Source organism: Anarrhichthys ocellatus, unplaced genomic scaffold (assembly GCF_004355925.1).
Source record: "Anarrhichthys ocellatus isolate YVR2014 unplaced genomic scaffold, GSC_Weel_1.0 scaffold35, whole genome shotgun sequence".
Lineage (NCBI taxonomy): Eukaryota > Metazoa > Chordata > Actinopteri > Perciformes > Anarhichadidae > Anarrhichthys > Anarrhichthys ocellatus.
Window position 1 is genome coordinate 4,449,351 of NW_022280065.1, and position 18,414 is coordinate 4,467,764.

General features: G+C 40.9%; 3 protein-coding genes and 1 non-coding gene across 5 annotated transcripts in view; 1 reads left to right on the plus strand and 3 right to left on the minus strand.

The window, feature by feature from the left end:
• The first annotated feature begins 5,009 nt into the window (after positions 1-5,009).
• LOC116393909 (type-4 ice-structuring protein LS-12-like) lies at positions 5,010-7,750 on the plus strand. Its single transcript, XM_031866628.1, has 4 exons — positions 5,010-5,036; positions 6,756-6,824; positions 6,937-7,060; positions 7,415-7,750. The coding sequence occupies exons 2-4, from the start codon at positions 6,776-6,778 to the stop codon at positions 7,605-7,607; spliced, it is 366 nt and encodes a 121-aa protein (XP_031722488.1). The 5' UTR covers positions 5,010-5,036; positions 6,756-6,775; the 3' UTR covers positions 7,608-7,750.
• Positions 7,751-7,940: 190 nt separating this feature from the next.
• LOC116393908 (polyadenylate-binding protein 1A-like) lies at positions 7,941-13,916 on the minus strand. Its single transcript, XM_031866627.1, has 14 exons — positions 13,172-13,916; positions 12,333-12,526; positions 11,733-11,848; positions 11,334-11,473; positions 11,098-11,192; positions 10,882-11,019; positions 10,416-10,511; positions 9,931-10,297; positions 9,705-9,815; positions 9,445-9,587; positions 9,258-9,342; positions 8,851-8,981; positions 8,548-8,647; positions 7,941-8,334 (listed from the first exon to the last, which is right to left on the minus strand). Exons 1-13 carry the CDS (start codon positions 13,362-13,364, stop codon positions 8,555-8,557), a joined length of 1,902 nt encoding a protein of 633 aa, XP_031722487.1. The 5' UTR covers positions 13,365-13,916; the 3' UTR covers positions 7,941-8,334; positions 8,548-8,554.
• On the minus strand, positions 10,624-10,760 carry LOC116393949 (small nucleolar RNA SNORA5). The gene has a single exon (XR_004213414.1). It is a non-coding gene; the product is annotated as a small nucleolar RNA SNORA5 (small nucleolar RNA).
• A 1,115-nt stretch (positions 13,917-15,031) lies between the features above and the next one.
• Positions 15,032-18,414, minus strand: part of LOC116393833 (14-3-3 protein zeta/delta-like) — a 7,729-nt gene continuing 4,346 nt past the window's right edge. For both annotated transcript variants that reach the window (XM_031866498.1, XM_031866499.1), the window contains exons 4-6: positions 17,922-18,085; positions 16,882-16,977; positions 15,032-16,579 (exon numbers count right to left, since the gene is read on the minus strand). In XM_031866498.1, the coding sequence (XP_031722358.1) occupies positions 16,448-16,579; positions 16,882-16,977; positions 17,922-18,085 (392 nt within the window). In that variant the 3' untranslated portion in view covers positions 15,032-16,447. The remainder of the gene's footprint in view (positions 16,580-16,881; positions 16,978-17,921; positions 18,086-18,414) is intronic.

Here is an 18,414-nt window from a genome sequence, read left to right on the forward strand (position 1 = left end):
TGCTCTCATTTCATTACATCAGTTAATAACCTCAGCTATGCAGCTCAGTGACGTTTGGTCACTGATGTTGTTCTCCAGTCGGTTTCTAGTGCTTAGTTTTATGTGTGTTTGCTGCATTTACTTTTTTCCCACTTCTTGTTATCTTTTCCTTCTCTCACTGTCGCTCAAATAACAGTAATTATAACTAGCAGCCAGCCTAAACATATTGTTTTCATAACAGTAGCTAAGTTTAAATGCATTTTTTTCTGCCTTTTTTATTTTCTACTTTAAACTACACCTTGAGTCACAAATATTGTACTTTTTACTTTACATTTACTTGGCAGTTAAATATACTAGTTACTAGTTAATGTCTGTGAGTTGTTGGCAGTCACCCAAAAGACATGTTCCCCTTTAAACCCGGTTTCAGTTACATAACAGTTTGAAGCCCAAATAAGTAAAACATTCCAATAATTCTCAAAAAAACATAAGATTCCAAGAAGTAAAAATAAATTGTTGTGTTGCACAACTTTGTTTTATTTTCTTCTATCCAGCCTCATGACCAATCACATTTATCTTGTGAACCTTTGAAAGAGGCCCTGACCTCCAGGTTGTGAAACACTGGACGTAATACTTGTTAACTGTTTATGAAGTAGTTCAAACTAGATCCACCTCCACCAGCAACAACAGTGAAGTGCTGCTTACACATTGATGCATCAGTTACAATATAATCATGACATATAACAGTCATTAGGGTCATTTTAATACAATTTTGCCTGTAATACTTCTGTACTTTTACTTATGAATGTGTTTGAATATAGGACTTTAACCTGTACTGAAGACTTTTTTACATTAAGGTATTGGTACTTAAGTAAACGATGTGAGTATGTCTTCTACCACTGTGCTTCTCCTTATATTGCACTACATCTGTATAAATGTAATTTTTAGGGGATAGGGTTGGTGTCTGAAAGCTGTAGTTACTTTACAGATTAAAATCATTGGATCAGTTTAAGAGTATGATACATTGTTACAAAATAAACGACAAACACTCTATAGAGTATATTATCTAGTTCAACTAACTCCATTTCTACCAGTCAAAACATTCAAATGTTTTGTAACAATAATAACAATCCAATTATATCATATATATGTGTTTTTTTTTGTGCTACACTTATAATACAGCAAAACTACAGACGATACTCAGCTTTATGTTTTCTCGTTTTGTTCTACCAAACTGTTCACCTTTTTGCTGCAACGTTTATGTGTAGTGCTCCATGTCCATGTCATCCTTGCATGCCTTGCATACCAGTTCCTTTTTTTTTCATTTTAAGAGGATGGGATTGAGAGACGTAAACAACCTAAGCTGTTTTCACCAGGAGAGTCCAGGCCAGTGATGAACAGACTCAGGACAGAGAGAATACATTCCCACATCTGGTTTTGATCTAAGCTTTTGTAGTCTGACTTTTAAAACTCCAGTGCAGGGCTTTCCCACTGGATGAAAAGAGAGTCATAGGATTCTCGCTCAAGTTTTATTAAACAACTTGTGTTGTTTATGTTAACCTCTCATATATTTCCTCCGTATTCCCATTTACCCCCGCTTTGAATTGTTTATGACTGACTGAGGAGGAGTGGGGCTGAGTGTTAATGACTTTACAGCAGCCATAAAGATAGACTGGAACACCCGTGTTGGATGTAAACCAAAGGTAGAAGGGTTACAGCCACGTGTATGAGTGTCATACTTCTCCCCAAAGGACAGCTGACTGAGACATTTTTAAAGACCATATTGTTGTTGTTTTCTTAAAAACTCTTTTCATTTTAGAGAATATTTTTCAATCCTGTGGTCCATTAAATTGAGTAAAAAATAAAAGTTTTGTATTTATTCTAAAACAAGAGAGTAAACTCTTAATTCAACACGCAGACATAAATCCTCATAATTAAAGTTCAAGATGTATATAGTAAGTAAAAAACAGTCCAAAGCCATAGCAGCTATCCGTGTCTACATTTGAGTTAGATGCTAGTAACAGCATGCTAACATGCTGATGTTTAGCAGGTATAATGTTAACCATGTTCACCATCTTAGTTTAGCATGTTACTATGCTAACATCTGCTAATTAACACAAAGCACAGCTGATGCTGATGGGAATGTCTTTAGTTTTACATGTATTTAATGGACTAATTCAAATGTTGAGTCATGAGATAACAAAAGTGATTATTCTGAATTTATCCTGAATGGGGCATTAATGTATGTATCAAATTCCATGGCAATCCATTTAATAGCTGCTTAGACACATCACTAAAAACCACAAACGTCTACCTGCTGGTGGTGCTATAGATGACAAGTTAAGAGATCATCAAAGACATCAGGATTCATCCTCTGGGAACCATGAATGTCTGCACACAGTTAATCCATATTCAACAGTTATGATATGTCAGTCTGCACCAAACTGGTGGACTAACACATGGACTGACATTGCCATTCCTAGAGCTATGCTACTAGCATGGCTAACAAGAAAGAATCAGAATCAGCTTCATTGGCCATGTATGAGTAGGCGTACAAGGAATTTGACTCCAGTTTTTCCGTTGCTCTCAACGTACATACAAAGAAATAGACGAATAAACAAAAACAAGGACAACTAATTAGAACAGAGGTAAGTACAAACATGTATCTACTATGTACAAATATAAATATATATACAAAAGTATATATATATGAACATAAAACAACACCAATGACAGGGCGACAGGCCGGTAGTCAATTGATCCTGTAATGGAGGATTTCTTGGGGACCGGGATAATAGTGGAGCGTTTGTAACACCAGCTCTCAGCAAGTGACTCTGCTTCTGTCTGGAGAGGTCTCAGATCACCAACTACAAACCTAAAACACCCCAATCTAGGAATGACCTCCGCCTGGCAGACGAGCTGAATGAGTTCTACTGTAGATTTGAAAGACAATGGGACAGCCCTGACTCCATCCCCCACAGCCCCATCAACCAGCCCCAGACCACAATGAAGGTGCACTTCTACACTGCCATCATTGAGTCCATCCTCTGATCCTCCATCACGGTCTGGTACGCTTCAGCCACTGCCAAGGACATGGGCAGGCGCATCATTCGCTCTGCCGAGAGGGTGATTGGCTGCAATCTACCGTCCCTCCAGGACTTGTTCGCTTCAAGGACCCTGAAGCGAGCAAGAAAGATTGTAGCCGACCCCTCTCACCCTGGACACAAACTGTTCATGCCCCATCCATCTGGCAGGAGGCTGCGGTCCATCAGGACCAAGACCTCACGCCACATGAACAGTTTCTTCCCAACCGCAGTCCGGCTCATTAACAAAGCCCGGGACCCCCACTGACTCTGTCATCCCCAGGACAATTTCCTACTGGTCACTCCACTGCACATCCCTATGTTTCTTTATTTAAACACACTCGACACTTTTAACATTTCACTTACATTTCACTTGTTTACAGTTTGTTGTGCACTTTATTTTATATTTTATTGTACATTTTAATACGTTTCTATTTCTTGCACTGTGTTGGTTGTTGTTGATTGTTTAATGTTATTGTTTAATTTTATTGTTTATTGTTAAATGTCATGCACCACCCACCATGACAAATTCCTTGTATATGTGCAACATACCGTGGCAATAAACGGTTCTGATTCTGATTCTGATTGAAGCAGGAGGGGACTTCACACAGCTCCAGTGATTGATTGAAGATCTGCGTGAAGATAGGGGCCAGCTGGTCAGCACAGACTCAGGAGGCTGACACACCGTCTGGGCCATGGTGCCTTCCTGATCTTCTGTCTGTGAAAGAGCAGACTCACATTCTCTTCGCAGATCGTCAGTGCTGGTGGGGGGTCGGTTGGGAGAGGTGAGGAGGTCGTAGGGGGTGTGGGTGGTTGTTTGATATCAGAGCGGTTGGGGGGTGTGAAAGTGGGCTTATCAAACCTGCAGTAGAACACATGCAGGTCGTCAGCCAGTTGGTGATTCTCCACACTGTGGGGGGATGGTCTCCTGTAGTTGGGAAGGTCCTTCAGGCCTCTCCACACTGACGCAGGTTTGTTGGCTGAAAACTTGTTTTCCAACTTGTCAGTGTAGCTCCTCTTTCCTGCCCTGATCTCCTTTGTCAGTGTGTTTCTGGCCACGATATATATATATATATATATATATATGAAGAATGCTTTCCTGTGTTTTTTAGGTTGTTGTTTTAATGCTGTTAATGCCTTAAAATGATCCCCAGATAGTGATCATAGATTCCTATAAAATAAAACATACATTTTATGACCACACTCACATTTGTATATCTTTATTTACCACGTAAAGTGCCATTGAGTACCTTTTAAAGCATTATAATAATAATTAATACAAATATTATTATTATTATTATTATTTAATGTCTATTTTCATTAGGGCAGCGACCACTGCATTTGTAGCCTAGTTTGCGACATCTAGACAGACTTCTATACAACTCAACTTTACAACAAAACAGATAACTGAATCAATCAAATAAAATCAATCAATCAAACAGATCATAATCAGAACATTCATCATAATCATAATAAACTTTATTTATAGGGCACTCGAAACAAGTTACAAAGTGTTTAATATAAAAGCACTCTCTGAAATAATATTAAAATATTTTACAGCCACAATAGTACAATTAAATGCAAAGTAGAACAATAATAAAACAAGACATTCTGTCAGTTATCTTCTTTGTTATATCTGTTGAAGCTCATGTGTCATTATCAAACGTTCTGGCCTGGCTGATGCTGTTAACGTCATTAAGCCGTTTATTTAATCAATATGATAAGATGTACACTCATGTTGGAATGTCAGCAGAGGGACTGTTGGACTTTGGTTTAGTTTGCCCAGATGGCAAACAGAGTTTGCAAGAGTCAGTGCTGTGATTCCGTTATCGGCACAAACATCCAATAATGTTTTCTCGTCTTTTCTTGTCCAATCAGATTCACATCACGTCACAGCTGCATCATCATGCAGGACAATAAAAAGTATGAGAGTCCCACAAGAAATCATCATCTCTTCCAACTTCTCCTGCAGTACCGGTGAGTCTAGATGTGTTTTGTTATGGGCTGAAACTGCATCTGAAACAATGAGACAATTCCAATAACTCTCCTGGAATGTAAGACTAATTGTTACTTAACTAAAAGACTGAAAGGCAACTTTTGAGGGTAAAATGCACTCCTTTAAAGATGTAATGAGGGAACTGATGTTGTATAATGGCAAAGGGAGGGTTTTGCTCCTGAAGATGTTTCTCAATCATGTTTAACATCTTTAAATTTTCAATGTTATACTTTCATGTCAAGTTCTGGCACAATCCTTTTCAGTCTATTTTTTAAAATCGTATTAATAGATTGCCCTTATACATAGTTTGTGAACACTAAATTATTTTTCTTAATTTTGTTTCATCATCTGCAACAGAGATTCTTAACACACAAAGCAGCGATACACATCTGTATATTTGTATATATTCAGATTTAAAGTCTATGGTCTAAAAAGGATATAAAAATGATGTCACTCCAATTTGTTTTTTAAATGTATTTTCCTCAATCTTAATGAAAGTATAAAAGAGTTAATAAATGACCCAATGAATATATGCACTGAGGTGTTCACTGTATTTAAAGCAGCATAGTGACAGTATAGTCTGATTAACACTAAACCAATGGAAGTGCCTAGCTCTTTATATGTTATCAGTAAATCATAAAATATATTTTTAATTCCAAAGAGGAGAAAATATGCCCTCATCCACAGGTGGTCCAATTCCAGGAACTTAAAGGGGAACTAGTTTCAAAATGCATACATGTTATTCCAAGGGTGTAAGATTGTAAACATGAACAACTCTTTCCCAAATCCACAAATTTACAGCACTAAAACTCAGATGTGTCTATTAAGACACATTAGACTTGACATTAATTATATCAAGTATAGAGTGTGATGCGCTCCATAGACAATGAAAGATGTTACATATGACACTGAGAGCACCCAGGAGAATGTTTTGAGTATATGGTACATTTCTGTTTCACAACTAAGAGCACTACAATAGAATACAGCTCATTTGCATCTCCCAGTCTACAGAGCAGCTGCAGATTTAATACTTGATGGCAAGTTTGAGACTAACTTCTCTGGTTTCTGTGTTTGAGAGTATAACTCATGTTCACAACCAGCCATGGAAATAACATTTTGGAATTCTTATTTCATGAAAATAAGCTTTCTCTTCTACAAAATATCTTATTCTAAATTCATTAAACAGTTGTAGAGAAGTTTTCTGCTCTTGATTCAGAGCAATGAAATATAGATGTTCATTTTGTGAGCTGGGAACACATAACTGTGATAAATTATTCCAAAGTCAAGGTTCCCTCTCCAGCTTTTTACTGCAGTTATTGACGCGATGTTTCTGATAAGCCAGATAAAGTTTACAAGTTAATGCGTGGGGGTTTGGACAAACACACGGTGACTACAAATATTTATTTTATTACCTCATCATGAGAAAGTCAGGCTGGCATTCCTAGAAAAAGTAAGAACTTTTCAACTATTCAACTTCTGAAAAACAACTTCATGAAACATCCTAATGGCCCATTTTTGGATTTCAAAAGGAACATTGTCAGGAAGGTTAACTCCAAGCAAAATGGTGTAAAAAAGATGGTGCTTTTTTAGTCAGCACAGGTATGATTATATTGCAACAGAGCAAAAATGACAGAGGAACATGCAGCGTATTAACATCAGGTTATATCATCATCATCATGCATAAATGTTTGCTTTTGTAGGTCTCCTCCACTCAGCAGCCATGAAATTCTCCCTCATTGCCACCATTGTTCTGCTTGCTCTGGCACAAGGTAGGACCTTCATATTTACTTCGTCTCCAAATGAGAAGAGTGCAAGTATTTTGTTTATCGTAGTTGTGAAAAACATACTTAATTGACTTTTTTTATCTTTGGAAACCTACAGGAAGCTTTGCACAAGATGCTAGCGATCTTAAAAACCTCGGTCAGTACTTTGAGGATTTGAAGACCAAGTTGATACAGGACATGACTGAGCTAATCCGCAACCAGGACCTGGCAAACCAGGCTCAGTGAGTACAGCGAACCCGGGACACCTCCGTCTCACCACATATAGTCAAGGTTTAGGGTAACATTCAAGATAATAACTTCGGTAAATGACTTGAATACTTCTTCCACTGCTGTTAAATGGTTGTCAATAATCATCTACGGCTTACTTTACCACAATAAAATTTAAACACCAAAAAAAAAATATATATATACCAATACACTTATTTCATCATTTGGGGAACCCAATTTCACCGACTTAGCGATAAAAATAAATAAATAAATATTTGAACTGTTCATCAGTAGCCCAGGACACATGCTAGCAACAGAGACCGCTCTGGATTTTCATATATGATGGTTAACCATGTTCTACCCCACAGGACCCAGATTCAGCCTTTAGTTGCTCAGATTCAGGAGCAGCTGAAGACCGTTGCCACCAACGTCGAGGAGCATATTAGGCCCCTGGCCGCCAACGTGCAGGAACAGCTCAAGCCCCAGATCGAGAGCTTCCAGCAGCAGATGGAGGCCATCATCCAGAAGATGAAAGAGCAGACCATGGTACTTGGAAACTAAACAAACTGTCCTTCCAAAAGATGCAAATGTGCCCCCACACCACCCTCTTGCAGCTGGCCTGAAAGTGCAGCCTAAGATGCGTTATATGCGATTGCTGACAATATCATCTCTGTCCCAAAGCACTATTAAAACTTGAAACAACTTCACTGTGTACATTTCATTTGTGTATGATGAGTGTTCTTTTGTTGGCCACTTTATCATTGCAGTTCTGAATGGGTTTGATTTGACCAACACATTTGGAGACTCTTACCACAATCATGTTACTATCAGTCATAGGAACAGACTTATTGCCACTATTTGTAATTTCACAAACAGTCAACAGACACATACAGATTACTTTATAAGTTTTATTCAAGCAAGCAAAGGTGAAGGGAAATTTCACAATAAACAGTCTTCTACAGCCCAAACATTCAAACATTTCAAAAAGGGAAAACAATGGCAGAAAAGGAATGCTTTCAATCATATTTTATCACGGAATTCTTCTCTAAAACCTCTCATGAACTGGTTATTTTTTATTTTAAGTTTTTCTCTTTTTTGTGTATTTTCTCTTTTTAACTCAGCCAACAAGGCCTGGTGTTTCTGTTGATTAGAGGCCTGGCTGGAGACTTGTTTCCATAGTTATTTTTTTAATATATCATTTGACTTCTTTTTACTTTGTTTTATGCATTTTAAGATTTTTTTCACTGTTAAGATCCATCGGTGAAGCTAGTATCAAGGTTCCCCACTCCTGTGAAAACACAAAAAGACAATCTGTGATACTAATTACTACTGTACATGTTTATGTGCTTCGCTTATAACACCATAGTTGCTATCGCCCGCATCAGCAGTCGTCATGTTGAGAGCCATGTGGATGCCATGTGTGGCAGTGTCACGTGAAGCCATAATCTCCTGTCAACACCGTCCTTTCCTTGTTAAAGCAGCTCTGGGAAACGAGTCATACCTTGGGTTCAGACACTCGGGACACCAGCTGAATTCGTCACAGTCTTCTGGACGGCTTCCTTTGCCTGGTGGGCTTGAAGCACAGCCACTGCCTCATCCACCTGCAAAGATTGAGTTGTTGAATGTTGGCAACGCCACAACATCGTGGTGGGATCTTTAAAGTGCTCTGCTGCCACAAGATCCACCTTTCCTGCACATCAAGCTCAGTAGCATACTTGCACTTAAACTCACATCCTTTGGTGTAAATGTTTCCTGGGACATTTCTATTAAGAACAGAAAGTAGTCTCTGAACTTAAGTTCTTACCTTTGAGCGGAGAGACTCTGGGGACTCCAGCATGTGGAGAAGCTCAGAGTTGTCAATTTCCAGCAACATGCCAGTGATCTTCCCAGTCAGGCTTGGGTGCATGTTCTGGATCAGTGGGAAAAGACGTTCACCTAGAGGAGTGACGGACACAGAGGATTTAATACAGAATGTAATCATCACTCACCGAGGGACGGTTACTGAGACAACACCATGTTAATACATGCGTTATACAATATACAGCAGAGAAGGTCAAGTGGGGGTGTGGTTTCCTTAGCTGGAGATAGAGGTGGAGTAAAAGTCTCAAGTTCAAATGATATTGCACATACTGGGTGCAGTGAAAGGTGGGGATGAGTGCTACATCACTCTAATGAGGTATGTGGTCATGAAGAGCTGTTGCTGAAGCTTACCCAGCATCTGCTTCTGTTCCTGTGGTGGAGCAGCTGCCAGCATGGAGGCCGTCAGAGGCTCCTGTCCCTGAACATGGACAGCAGGCTGTGGGGAAAGGGACGCAGGAAATTATAAGTCAGACGTTTTCCCCACATGGAGGGCAGAACAGGTTAGCCGCAGCAGTTGGCCTAACAAAGAGATTTGTACCTGCTGCATGGGGACTTGTGGCTGAGCAGGTATGTGCTGCTGGGGATTGCGGACTCCCGCGGCATATTTGTACTGAGGGACTCCGCGCACAGGAACGCCTGCTGCTGCAGCTGCGACAGCCGGTCGGGGGCCCATGGTCTGAGCTGTGGCAAGAACAGGGGTACAGAAACATAAACGCAAAGAAATAAGCAGCAGACATACAGTCGAACTGTATTTGATGCGCAGTTGGACAAACTATGGCTCGAGTATAGGCGACTGACCGACACGCTGGGTGGACATCATGCGGGGCACCTGGGAGGTCGGCCGCATGGTGCCGAAGGTCTGAGGGCGCGGTGCTGAGGGACGCATAGCACCCGGCATGTTCTGGAAGTCTATGAACACACAACAACATAGTGGCTTTGTGTACAAACGACTACTTTTTGTTTCAGTGCTTTAAAATGACAAAACAATGATTGAAGGACAGCTTAAGAAAGGCTAGATACTCACGTTGTGGCCTGACACCTTGGGTGGCCCAGCGTGGGCTCGGGCGGAGCTGGGCCATCTGCCCAGCAGCTTGGTAGTAAGCGGCACGGTTCTGGGCCTGAGGTATGGCTGCCATGAAGTAGCCAGAGGGCGGGGCCGGCTGGTAGGGATTGATGACCGGGTTGGGCACCGCACGCACACTAGCCATGCGCTGCATGTACTGGTTGGTCAGGTGGGCCTGGCGCTCCTCCTTCCGCTGGGCCAGGGCCACGTACAGCGGCTTGGTCGCTACGATGCGTCCGTTCATTTCCGTCACCGCTTTCGTGGCCTCCTCCGGGGACGAGAAGCAGACAAAGCCGAAACCTTTACTGCGCCCCCCCTCCATCATGACCTGAGAGCGAGAGAGTCAAATGTCACTGATGAATGAATCTGGGCACCGGTAAATGAGAGCGGTTCCTATAAGTCATCTATGAAATTACAGAAAGCAAAGAAAACAGCTGATGTCCTACCTTGGCGCTGGTTATGGTGCCGAATGGTGTGAACTCCTTTCGCAGACGTTCATCGTCAATCCCGTCATCAAGGTTCTTCACGTACAAGTTGACACCCTGAAAATAAGACAAAACTAATCTTAACTTTTCTTTGAAAACATTACATATTGGGTAAAAATAATCCAATGCCAAAGGACTGAAAAAAGTCCCTTTACTATGTATTTAATGCATTTGTCTGTAATACATATTTATCCCCAGAGATCACGGTGAAGAAAGGTGGGGCCCATGAACTACAGAGTCACTGTTGCAGCCATTTTGGCCAGTGCAACCTATTGAGGAGGGAGCACTGAATTTGACAAAGCTGCAACCGGTCAACCTGCTTGACCGGACGGTATCACCGAAGGGATCAATTAGAAGCAACTATCAAACTATGACGCTTCACTTTGGGCACAATAAATTATGTTGAATCTGACAAGAGGAAGAGGACCTGGTAGCGAGTCATGCGGTCTTGTTTCATTTGCTCAAATTTGCGCTTGAGCTCAGTCTGTCGCTCCACCTTCTTCTGGGCGCGGCCAACGTAGATGAGCTTGCCGTTGAACTCCTTCCCGTTCAGCTCATCCACTGCCTGAAGCAAACGGGAAAACAAAGCCAACTCAGAGGGCGTAGTGGTGGACGTCTCCAGGCGGTTGGGACAAACTCTTACCTTCTGGGCATCCTCGTGCCTTTCAAAGCTGACGAACCCGAAGCCTCGAGACTTTCCGCCGTCATCCGACATGACGCGGATACTCATCGCGTTTCCTAAACAGAGACATGCATTTAGGAACTATATTTTACCCAATCGTGTTTTAATGCAGATGATCAAACCATTGCGTCTCTATGCACAGGAGCAGACTTAAGTCATTTCATAGAGCTGTTTGGAGATTGGACACCATGACTGACCATATTTACTGAAGACGTCCCTCAGCTTCTCTTCATCTATGTCTTCACCGAAGTTTTTGACGTAGACATTTGTGAACTCTTTGGCTCGGGCACCCAGCTCCGCCTCGCGCTCTTTGCGAGATTTGAAGCGACCCACGAAGCTGCATTGAAATGGACATTAAGCAAATAATTAATTAGACATCAACTATGTTAATTATAGGAATGATAAAATGTTCTGCTCATCGCAAGTGAAAAGCAGACCGTGTGTTCATCAAGCTCATTATTACACACTTATCACACATTATGTGCACAAGCATCATTGTGCAACCTTCGAATCAGAACATGTGCAGCGTTAATTGAACAAAAAGTATTTCTCCGCTTCACGTATTAGTTTGAAACATATTAAAAACATTCACTTACACTTTGCGGTCATTGAGCAGCATGCCATTCATTTTCTCAATGGCTCGTTCAGCTGCCTCCTGAGTCTCAAAATGCACAAAGCCGTAGCCTTTAGAGCCATTCTCGTCACAAACCACCTTAGAGGAAGAAACACATGCTGCTTTAAAGCCACACACAATGCAGTACATTGAACCTGAAACTGTCTTATTCATCTCCTCTCTGAAACTGACTATTCTTTTGTGTCCTTGTGTTGGGAAACGAGTCCAGAATTACTTTAAACCTGTGTGATTGTTAAAACCCTTTCTCCCATTGCCATCTATTATGTCTACTGAATGTAATAACAAAGACAAACTGTTGGGGGACAATTTCACACGATGTAATGTCTCTAGTATAAATTACCATCGGACATTTACAAAGCTCACACATGCAAATGATGGCTGCACTCACAATGCTGTACCACAACAGTGGACCATCCCCAATTCAGGTTAGATACAAGAAACTGGGGTTAGATCCACACTACTAGGTTTCTGTTTTGAAACGCATATCTTTCATAAAACCCTGGCTTTGAAAGGAAACGTATTAGTGTGGATGGAGCCTGAGTGGGGAAACTAGTCTTTTTACCTTGCACGACAGGATGTTTCCAAACGCAGAGAAGGTGTCGTACAGAGCCTTGTTGTCGATGGACTTGTCAAGATTCTTAATGAAGATGTTTCCCACGCCGCTCTTTCTCAGTGATGGATCCCGCTGCGACCACATGATGCGCACAGGCCGCCCCTTGATCACATCAAAGTTCATGGTGTCCAGTGCACGCTCGGCTGAGGGAAGAAACACGGGAGCAGGGTTTAGATTATTTATGACGAACAGTCTTGACGGTGGTTCTAGTGCTTACGGTTTGTAGGGAAACTGAATAAAACTGTTAGCGTTAGGGTACAGTTTTACCACCATGATGATGTTGTGGCGGTGAAACATTTTTGCATCCAAGAAAATCAAAAAGGCAAATGCAGACCGGTGCCCTCATCATGGGAATGCAGAAAATGTAGATATTTGGCTTCTATACAGTATGCAGGGCTGACATATTCTAACATTTTTATAAAACAGGTATACTATTTATTTTTAATCTACAAATAAAGATGGATGTTCAGATCATTCTAGGGAGATTCAATCAAAATGTTTGTGTCAGCTGTTTAGGGAGAACAGTTGGGGTGTTGTCCCGACAGAGCGGAGATAAAGAGGCATTGAGCATTCAGCTGGCCGATAGATAGCGGTACACTGCTACATTACTAGGGTGGGCAGGGCGGACGTGGTGCTTTGCTGCTACGCCACTGCTGGGGAGGTTCAACTGAGGAGAACCTACCGACAACATGTCGGCCGCAGTCACGTGTAGTAAAAAAAAAAGGGGGCTAGCTTTCACTTGTCACATACTGTCATTATTAAAAACAGACATTTAATAAAGTACCTACCGTCCGCTGGCTGTTGGAAGTTGACATAAGCGTATCCGAGGGAACGCCGGGTAATCATGTCCCTACAGACCCGGATCGATAGGATAGCTCCGGCTGGGCTGAATTTCTCGTACAGCATGGCCTCGGTCACATCTTGATGCAGATCCCCGACGTACAGGGAAGCCATGGGGTAACTGGGAGCACTGGGATTCATTATCGAGGCTAGTAAAGCACCTCGGGCGAAGCCGGATTTTCTTGACGGGGAAAAAAAAGTTTTTCCGGCTACAGTACGAATGGTTATCTCACGGTCACGAGCGTCACGTCAGTTCGGGGGCAGAATGCTGATGGTTAACGTTAACAACCGTTGGCTTGTCAGTTCAAGGGTTTTGAGTAAAAAATGTATGAGATAAATATGTTAAAATTACAAAATGTCGACTTCTAATGGGGTTAAAACTGTCATTTAAATGTGACACACTGATAAAAGCAAATTAACGTTACTTAGTTTCGGTTCTGAACCAGTAACACGTCGACTGAAAAAATAAAATGCCGTTGGATTTGTTAGGCAGCCCGTTCTTATACGTTACCGTCCAGTCCGCGAATGTCTAACGTTACTCCAGCTTCACCGTTGTTACAAAAAGAAGAAGAAGGAAAAAAAAAAGAGGGATTTTTTGTTTTTTTTATGTTTTGAGGTTTTTTTTGTATTTTTTTTTTTTATAGAATGTGTGAGCGGGCTCAGGAGCACACACGCACTCACACAGCACCAACAGCCGGGATTGAGGGTGAGTGAGCAGCAGGAAGTTGACGTTTATATACTAGTGGGCGCGTCACCCAAATGGACCAATCATCCATCGGTGTAGTTGAAAAAAAAAAGTCGACAAAAGGGGCGTTGACCACAACTGTACGCATGATGATGAAATTATGTAAAAAACGCATCGTTAAAGACTGAAATTGACTTATTGGGTTGACCACAATAGTCGACTGTTTGGTGATTCTGTGTGGGGACGACGTGAATTCCTCCGCAGAGCTTCGGGGAGATCCCTGCTACCGGTGCTCGGAATGTCATGGGCTTGTCATGGCGTATAGGCACGAGGGTTTACTGCACACACCGCATGATATGCCTCGTGTGACACGGTGACTTAGCAAATATGATATGCAGGTGAGAGTCACATACAAACCCTTCACGCTATAAATGTACCTTTTTTTTTTTTTTAATATATAAATAGGAGCATATGCTGTGTGGTGTATCTCTTAAGGGCATTATCAGCTGCTATCTGAGGGAAACTTCTCTAGATTGTCTTTAAAGGCCATTGATCAGGGCGAAACATGTCACTGTTTAGGGTAGAATGTGATGTGATCGGCTTACTATCGTTCCTAAATAGAGGTTTACAGCAGTGTGCTTATGATCCGCCTGGCTGTGAAGACAGATTAGAGTGACATTTATGCAAATACCAAATCAAGAGTCATCACTCATGTGAGTTTCACTTATTTTGTCTTGTGTGGCGAGACTAATCATGTCTAGGTTTGTGTAGAGAAATCAAATGTAAATTAAAGGTATTGAAAATAAAGAGTTTTTACTTAAGCTAAAGTATTTTATCATGTCATGGCCTTTCAGCAGTACAGCAAAGTGGCACGCGAGTATTTTTCTTCAATATTAGAATATACCAAAGTGTAGGACTTCCAACATTAGAAATGAACAAAAGTTGTTCAATGAATGCCGACCTTGGCGGTGTGCTTGAGGAGTCACTAGCAGCCATTTACCTAAATAAAACAGTCCTCACTTAGCTTGAAGATGTGTACACTCTCAGATCACCGAGGATGTCTCGATGTTAACGCATTGTAAAAATGTCATTTCACATGTAGAGAGCAAACAAATGCATCGAGCACAGCACACTTGATTTTAATGTTTTAATTCCACTTACATGAAAAGCACATAACCAAATAACGTACTCAAAAGTGTTCTGAATCCTGCATCCCATCTTTTAAAAATCAAGATACTGTAATTAGAAGAAACTGGCACTACTCTGACTACTAAATGTCATAACACAGCTTTCTACCAAGTTACGTTGATAATCAGTTTACATTTAGCATTGTTTTAGTTTTTTCACAATGTACTTTCAAGAAAGGTAAATGTTACTGTAAACCACCTGGTTCAAGCTAAATCCTTAGCATAACCTGCCAGTTTCAAAGCACGGCTAACCCTCAAACCATACTCATGAGAACCACATACATTCCAGGAACCAAATCAGGAGTCAAAGGGAAGAAAATACACAAAGAAAACACAAAACACCTGAATAGAAAAAGAGTAGAAAGCCACAGACAAGCACATGGCGAAAGTATCCTCTGCACTGCTGAAAAGATAAAATATCAAAAGTTACAGTATCGAGCCATTTTGTCAAGTTGTTCACTTTATCTCAGGCCGTCTATACCTTGTCATGTGTTGTGGAAAATTGCAGGAAATTATAGTCAACACATTTCACTGAGAGTGAAAAGATGTCAGTTAAATGGAATGAAATCCTCAACAAAACCGTCAACCCAAGTTTTACCACAGTTTCCGTAAGTGGCCATTCATACAAAAAAAAAAAAAAAAAAAAAGCCTTTCCTACATCCAAATGCACACAGAACCCACTGAGCCGTGACACACGTACCACCCATAAAAACACTAGCTGCTACACTGGACGTGACAGGGCGGGATGGATACAAGCTATATAGTAACAGATCTTTACCAAAGTTAATTCTGCCATCTACAGGAGCAATGCCATTGTGATGAAGCCCACAGTTTAGACAATTCAGACCAATGTGACCAATTCATTTTTTACAGTTTACATGCTTCATTCAGGATTTTGTAGACCCAAGTGTCAAAGATTGTAAATGTTGAGTTCAAGTAAAAATGTATAAATTATCAAAATTAGAAGTTTTTTTGTTTGACTTTTTTGTTTGCTACAGTGAATAAGGTTAAAGAACATGGGGTTGGTTTGGACCTAAAAGGAGGGATTTAATCTGGACAAGAAACAAAATGAAAAAGAAACATCCACTGGTTGACACAATGAGTAATGTTGAAACGAAACCAAACAGATCTATTCCATTCTTTTCTCTGTGGAGGTGCTCATACAACACACACCCACCCACGCACGCACACGAATGTATCTGCACACACATACTGTACTTTACACATTGTGAGTTGAGTGTAAACATACATATCTGTATGTGCACACACAACTACACACACACACAACTTAGGCTGGTGAGAGGTAAAAAATGTGTGTTTTTCTTGTTTTTTTCCCCCGAGGTTCATTTCCTCTAAGCTACAGCCTCCGGCTCCGGCTCCGGCTCTTTTTCCTTTTCCTTTTCCTTTTCCGGCTTCTGTACCGGCTCCGGCTCCTGCTCCGGCTCATCTCCCTCACAGTCACCCTGGGCGTCTGACATCCACAGCTGAAACAAAGCAAAGGACACTAGGATTATTGCACACAAACTGGGAATCCCCAGAGGTTCGCTAACCTCTTTTACCTGTGACGAAAATAGTTTTAATGTCAGCTCCATGGGAAGAAATCAAGAATGTCTATTGGCCTATAGACAGACTTGGAGCTTTGATTAATCAATGTAGATACAGTCAATAACTTCCAAACACACAGAACGGGATATTTGTGTGATTTAAACAGCCGTCTATGCAGATTATGCTACACTAAACGCGACAAATATTATATTATACTGGGACATAAAGACGAGACACTCACTGTCAGATTGTCACGGAGCAGTTGCATGATCAAGGTGCTGTCTTTGTAGGACTCCTGGCTGAGGCTGTCCAGCATGGAAATGGCCTCATCGAAGGCCTGGAAAAGATGCACACAGCCATCAGGGCTTCCAAAAACAGATTGTACATTCACTGACATGAGATGGAATTAAGTAAATACTGTCGGGGGAAAAAGTGACAAATCCAATAATAGGTCCCAATACAAGATTTGGGTCATAAGAACATAAACTATGTTGGAGCACAGGTTTGAACTGTCAAAAGGTATCACAAAAGTGTCAAGAACTCGAATTAAAAAGACTATACATCAAAAACATAGTAAACTTTGAAGGACCAATTTACAGTATGTTGTATCCATGTGCAATTCAAGAAATAGTTTGAAATTTTCGGAAATGTACTCAATGGCTGTCTTGCTGAGATTTAGACTAAAAGCTTGACATCACTTTCATGTGTGCATGTTAGATATCCAAAGGTAACCAAATCCACCAATCAGTACCTCTGAAGCTTCATAGTTAACAATTAAAAAAGGCCAAGCATTATGTGGATACTTAAATAGAACAGATACATCCTTAATGGTATTAGTAGCTACGGTTGAAAAGGATTGGTAAATTTCCAAGTTATGCTCTGGAGTTTTGACAAATTTTGCACAGTTTAAATACAAAATAAGTAGTAACAATCAAAATTGTATCTAAATCGCAATAAGATACATTTTTTAATTGCAGGAGGCAAAATGTGTGTCAAAATATTTAAAGTGAAATGTTGTGGTGCAGAGGTGTCCTGACCTCCACATCATATTCTACAGACTGGGATAATCACAATTAGACCAATCTTTTAATATGAACTACACACCCAAAGCTATACTCGGTCTCACTCAGTTTAAAGTATGCCCATTTAACTGAATTGTAACCATGCACTTCACTCAGCAATGTACTCTTCCTTCACACATATACAGATCATTTACCAGCATCCCGTTAAATAGGATGTAACCAAAATAAAACAGTGCTGTGAGAAGAGGACAGTTGGTACCGTCTTGGCCAGCTGACAGGCTTTTTCAGGTGAGTTGACGATCTCGTAGTAGAAGACAGAGAAGTTGAGAGCGAGGCCCAAGCGGATGGGATGCGTGGCCGGCATTTCTTTGTTGCTGATATCCAAGGCATCCTGGTAGGCTTGTTGTGAATTCTTGATGATTTCTGCACATACAAAGACAGACCAATGAGGAAGCAGAGTTTTTATATGGGGAAAAAAGTACACTTCCCGGTGAGTATAATGTAAATATAACATTAAGGATACAAAAACATACATTCAACAGCCTGCCTACAGCGTTACTCCTATCAACGTGACATCAAAGCCTTGCTTGTGCCTGAACTGTCTAGTGGGGCTGCAGTTAGTGATTATTTTATCGGTTATTCATTCGGTCCATTCCCTAAACCCCAAGTCCATGTCATTTTTTTTGTTTTGCCCAACCAACAAAGTAAAGCCCAGTTATATTCAGTTAACTTTCAAAAAAAAAAAAAAAAAA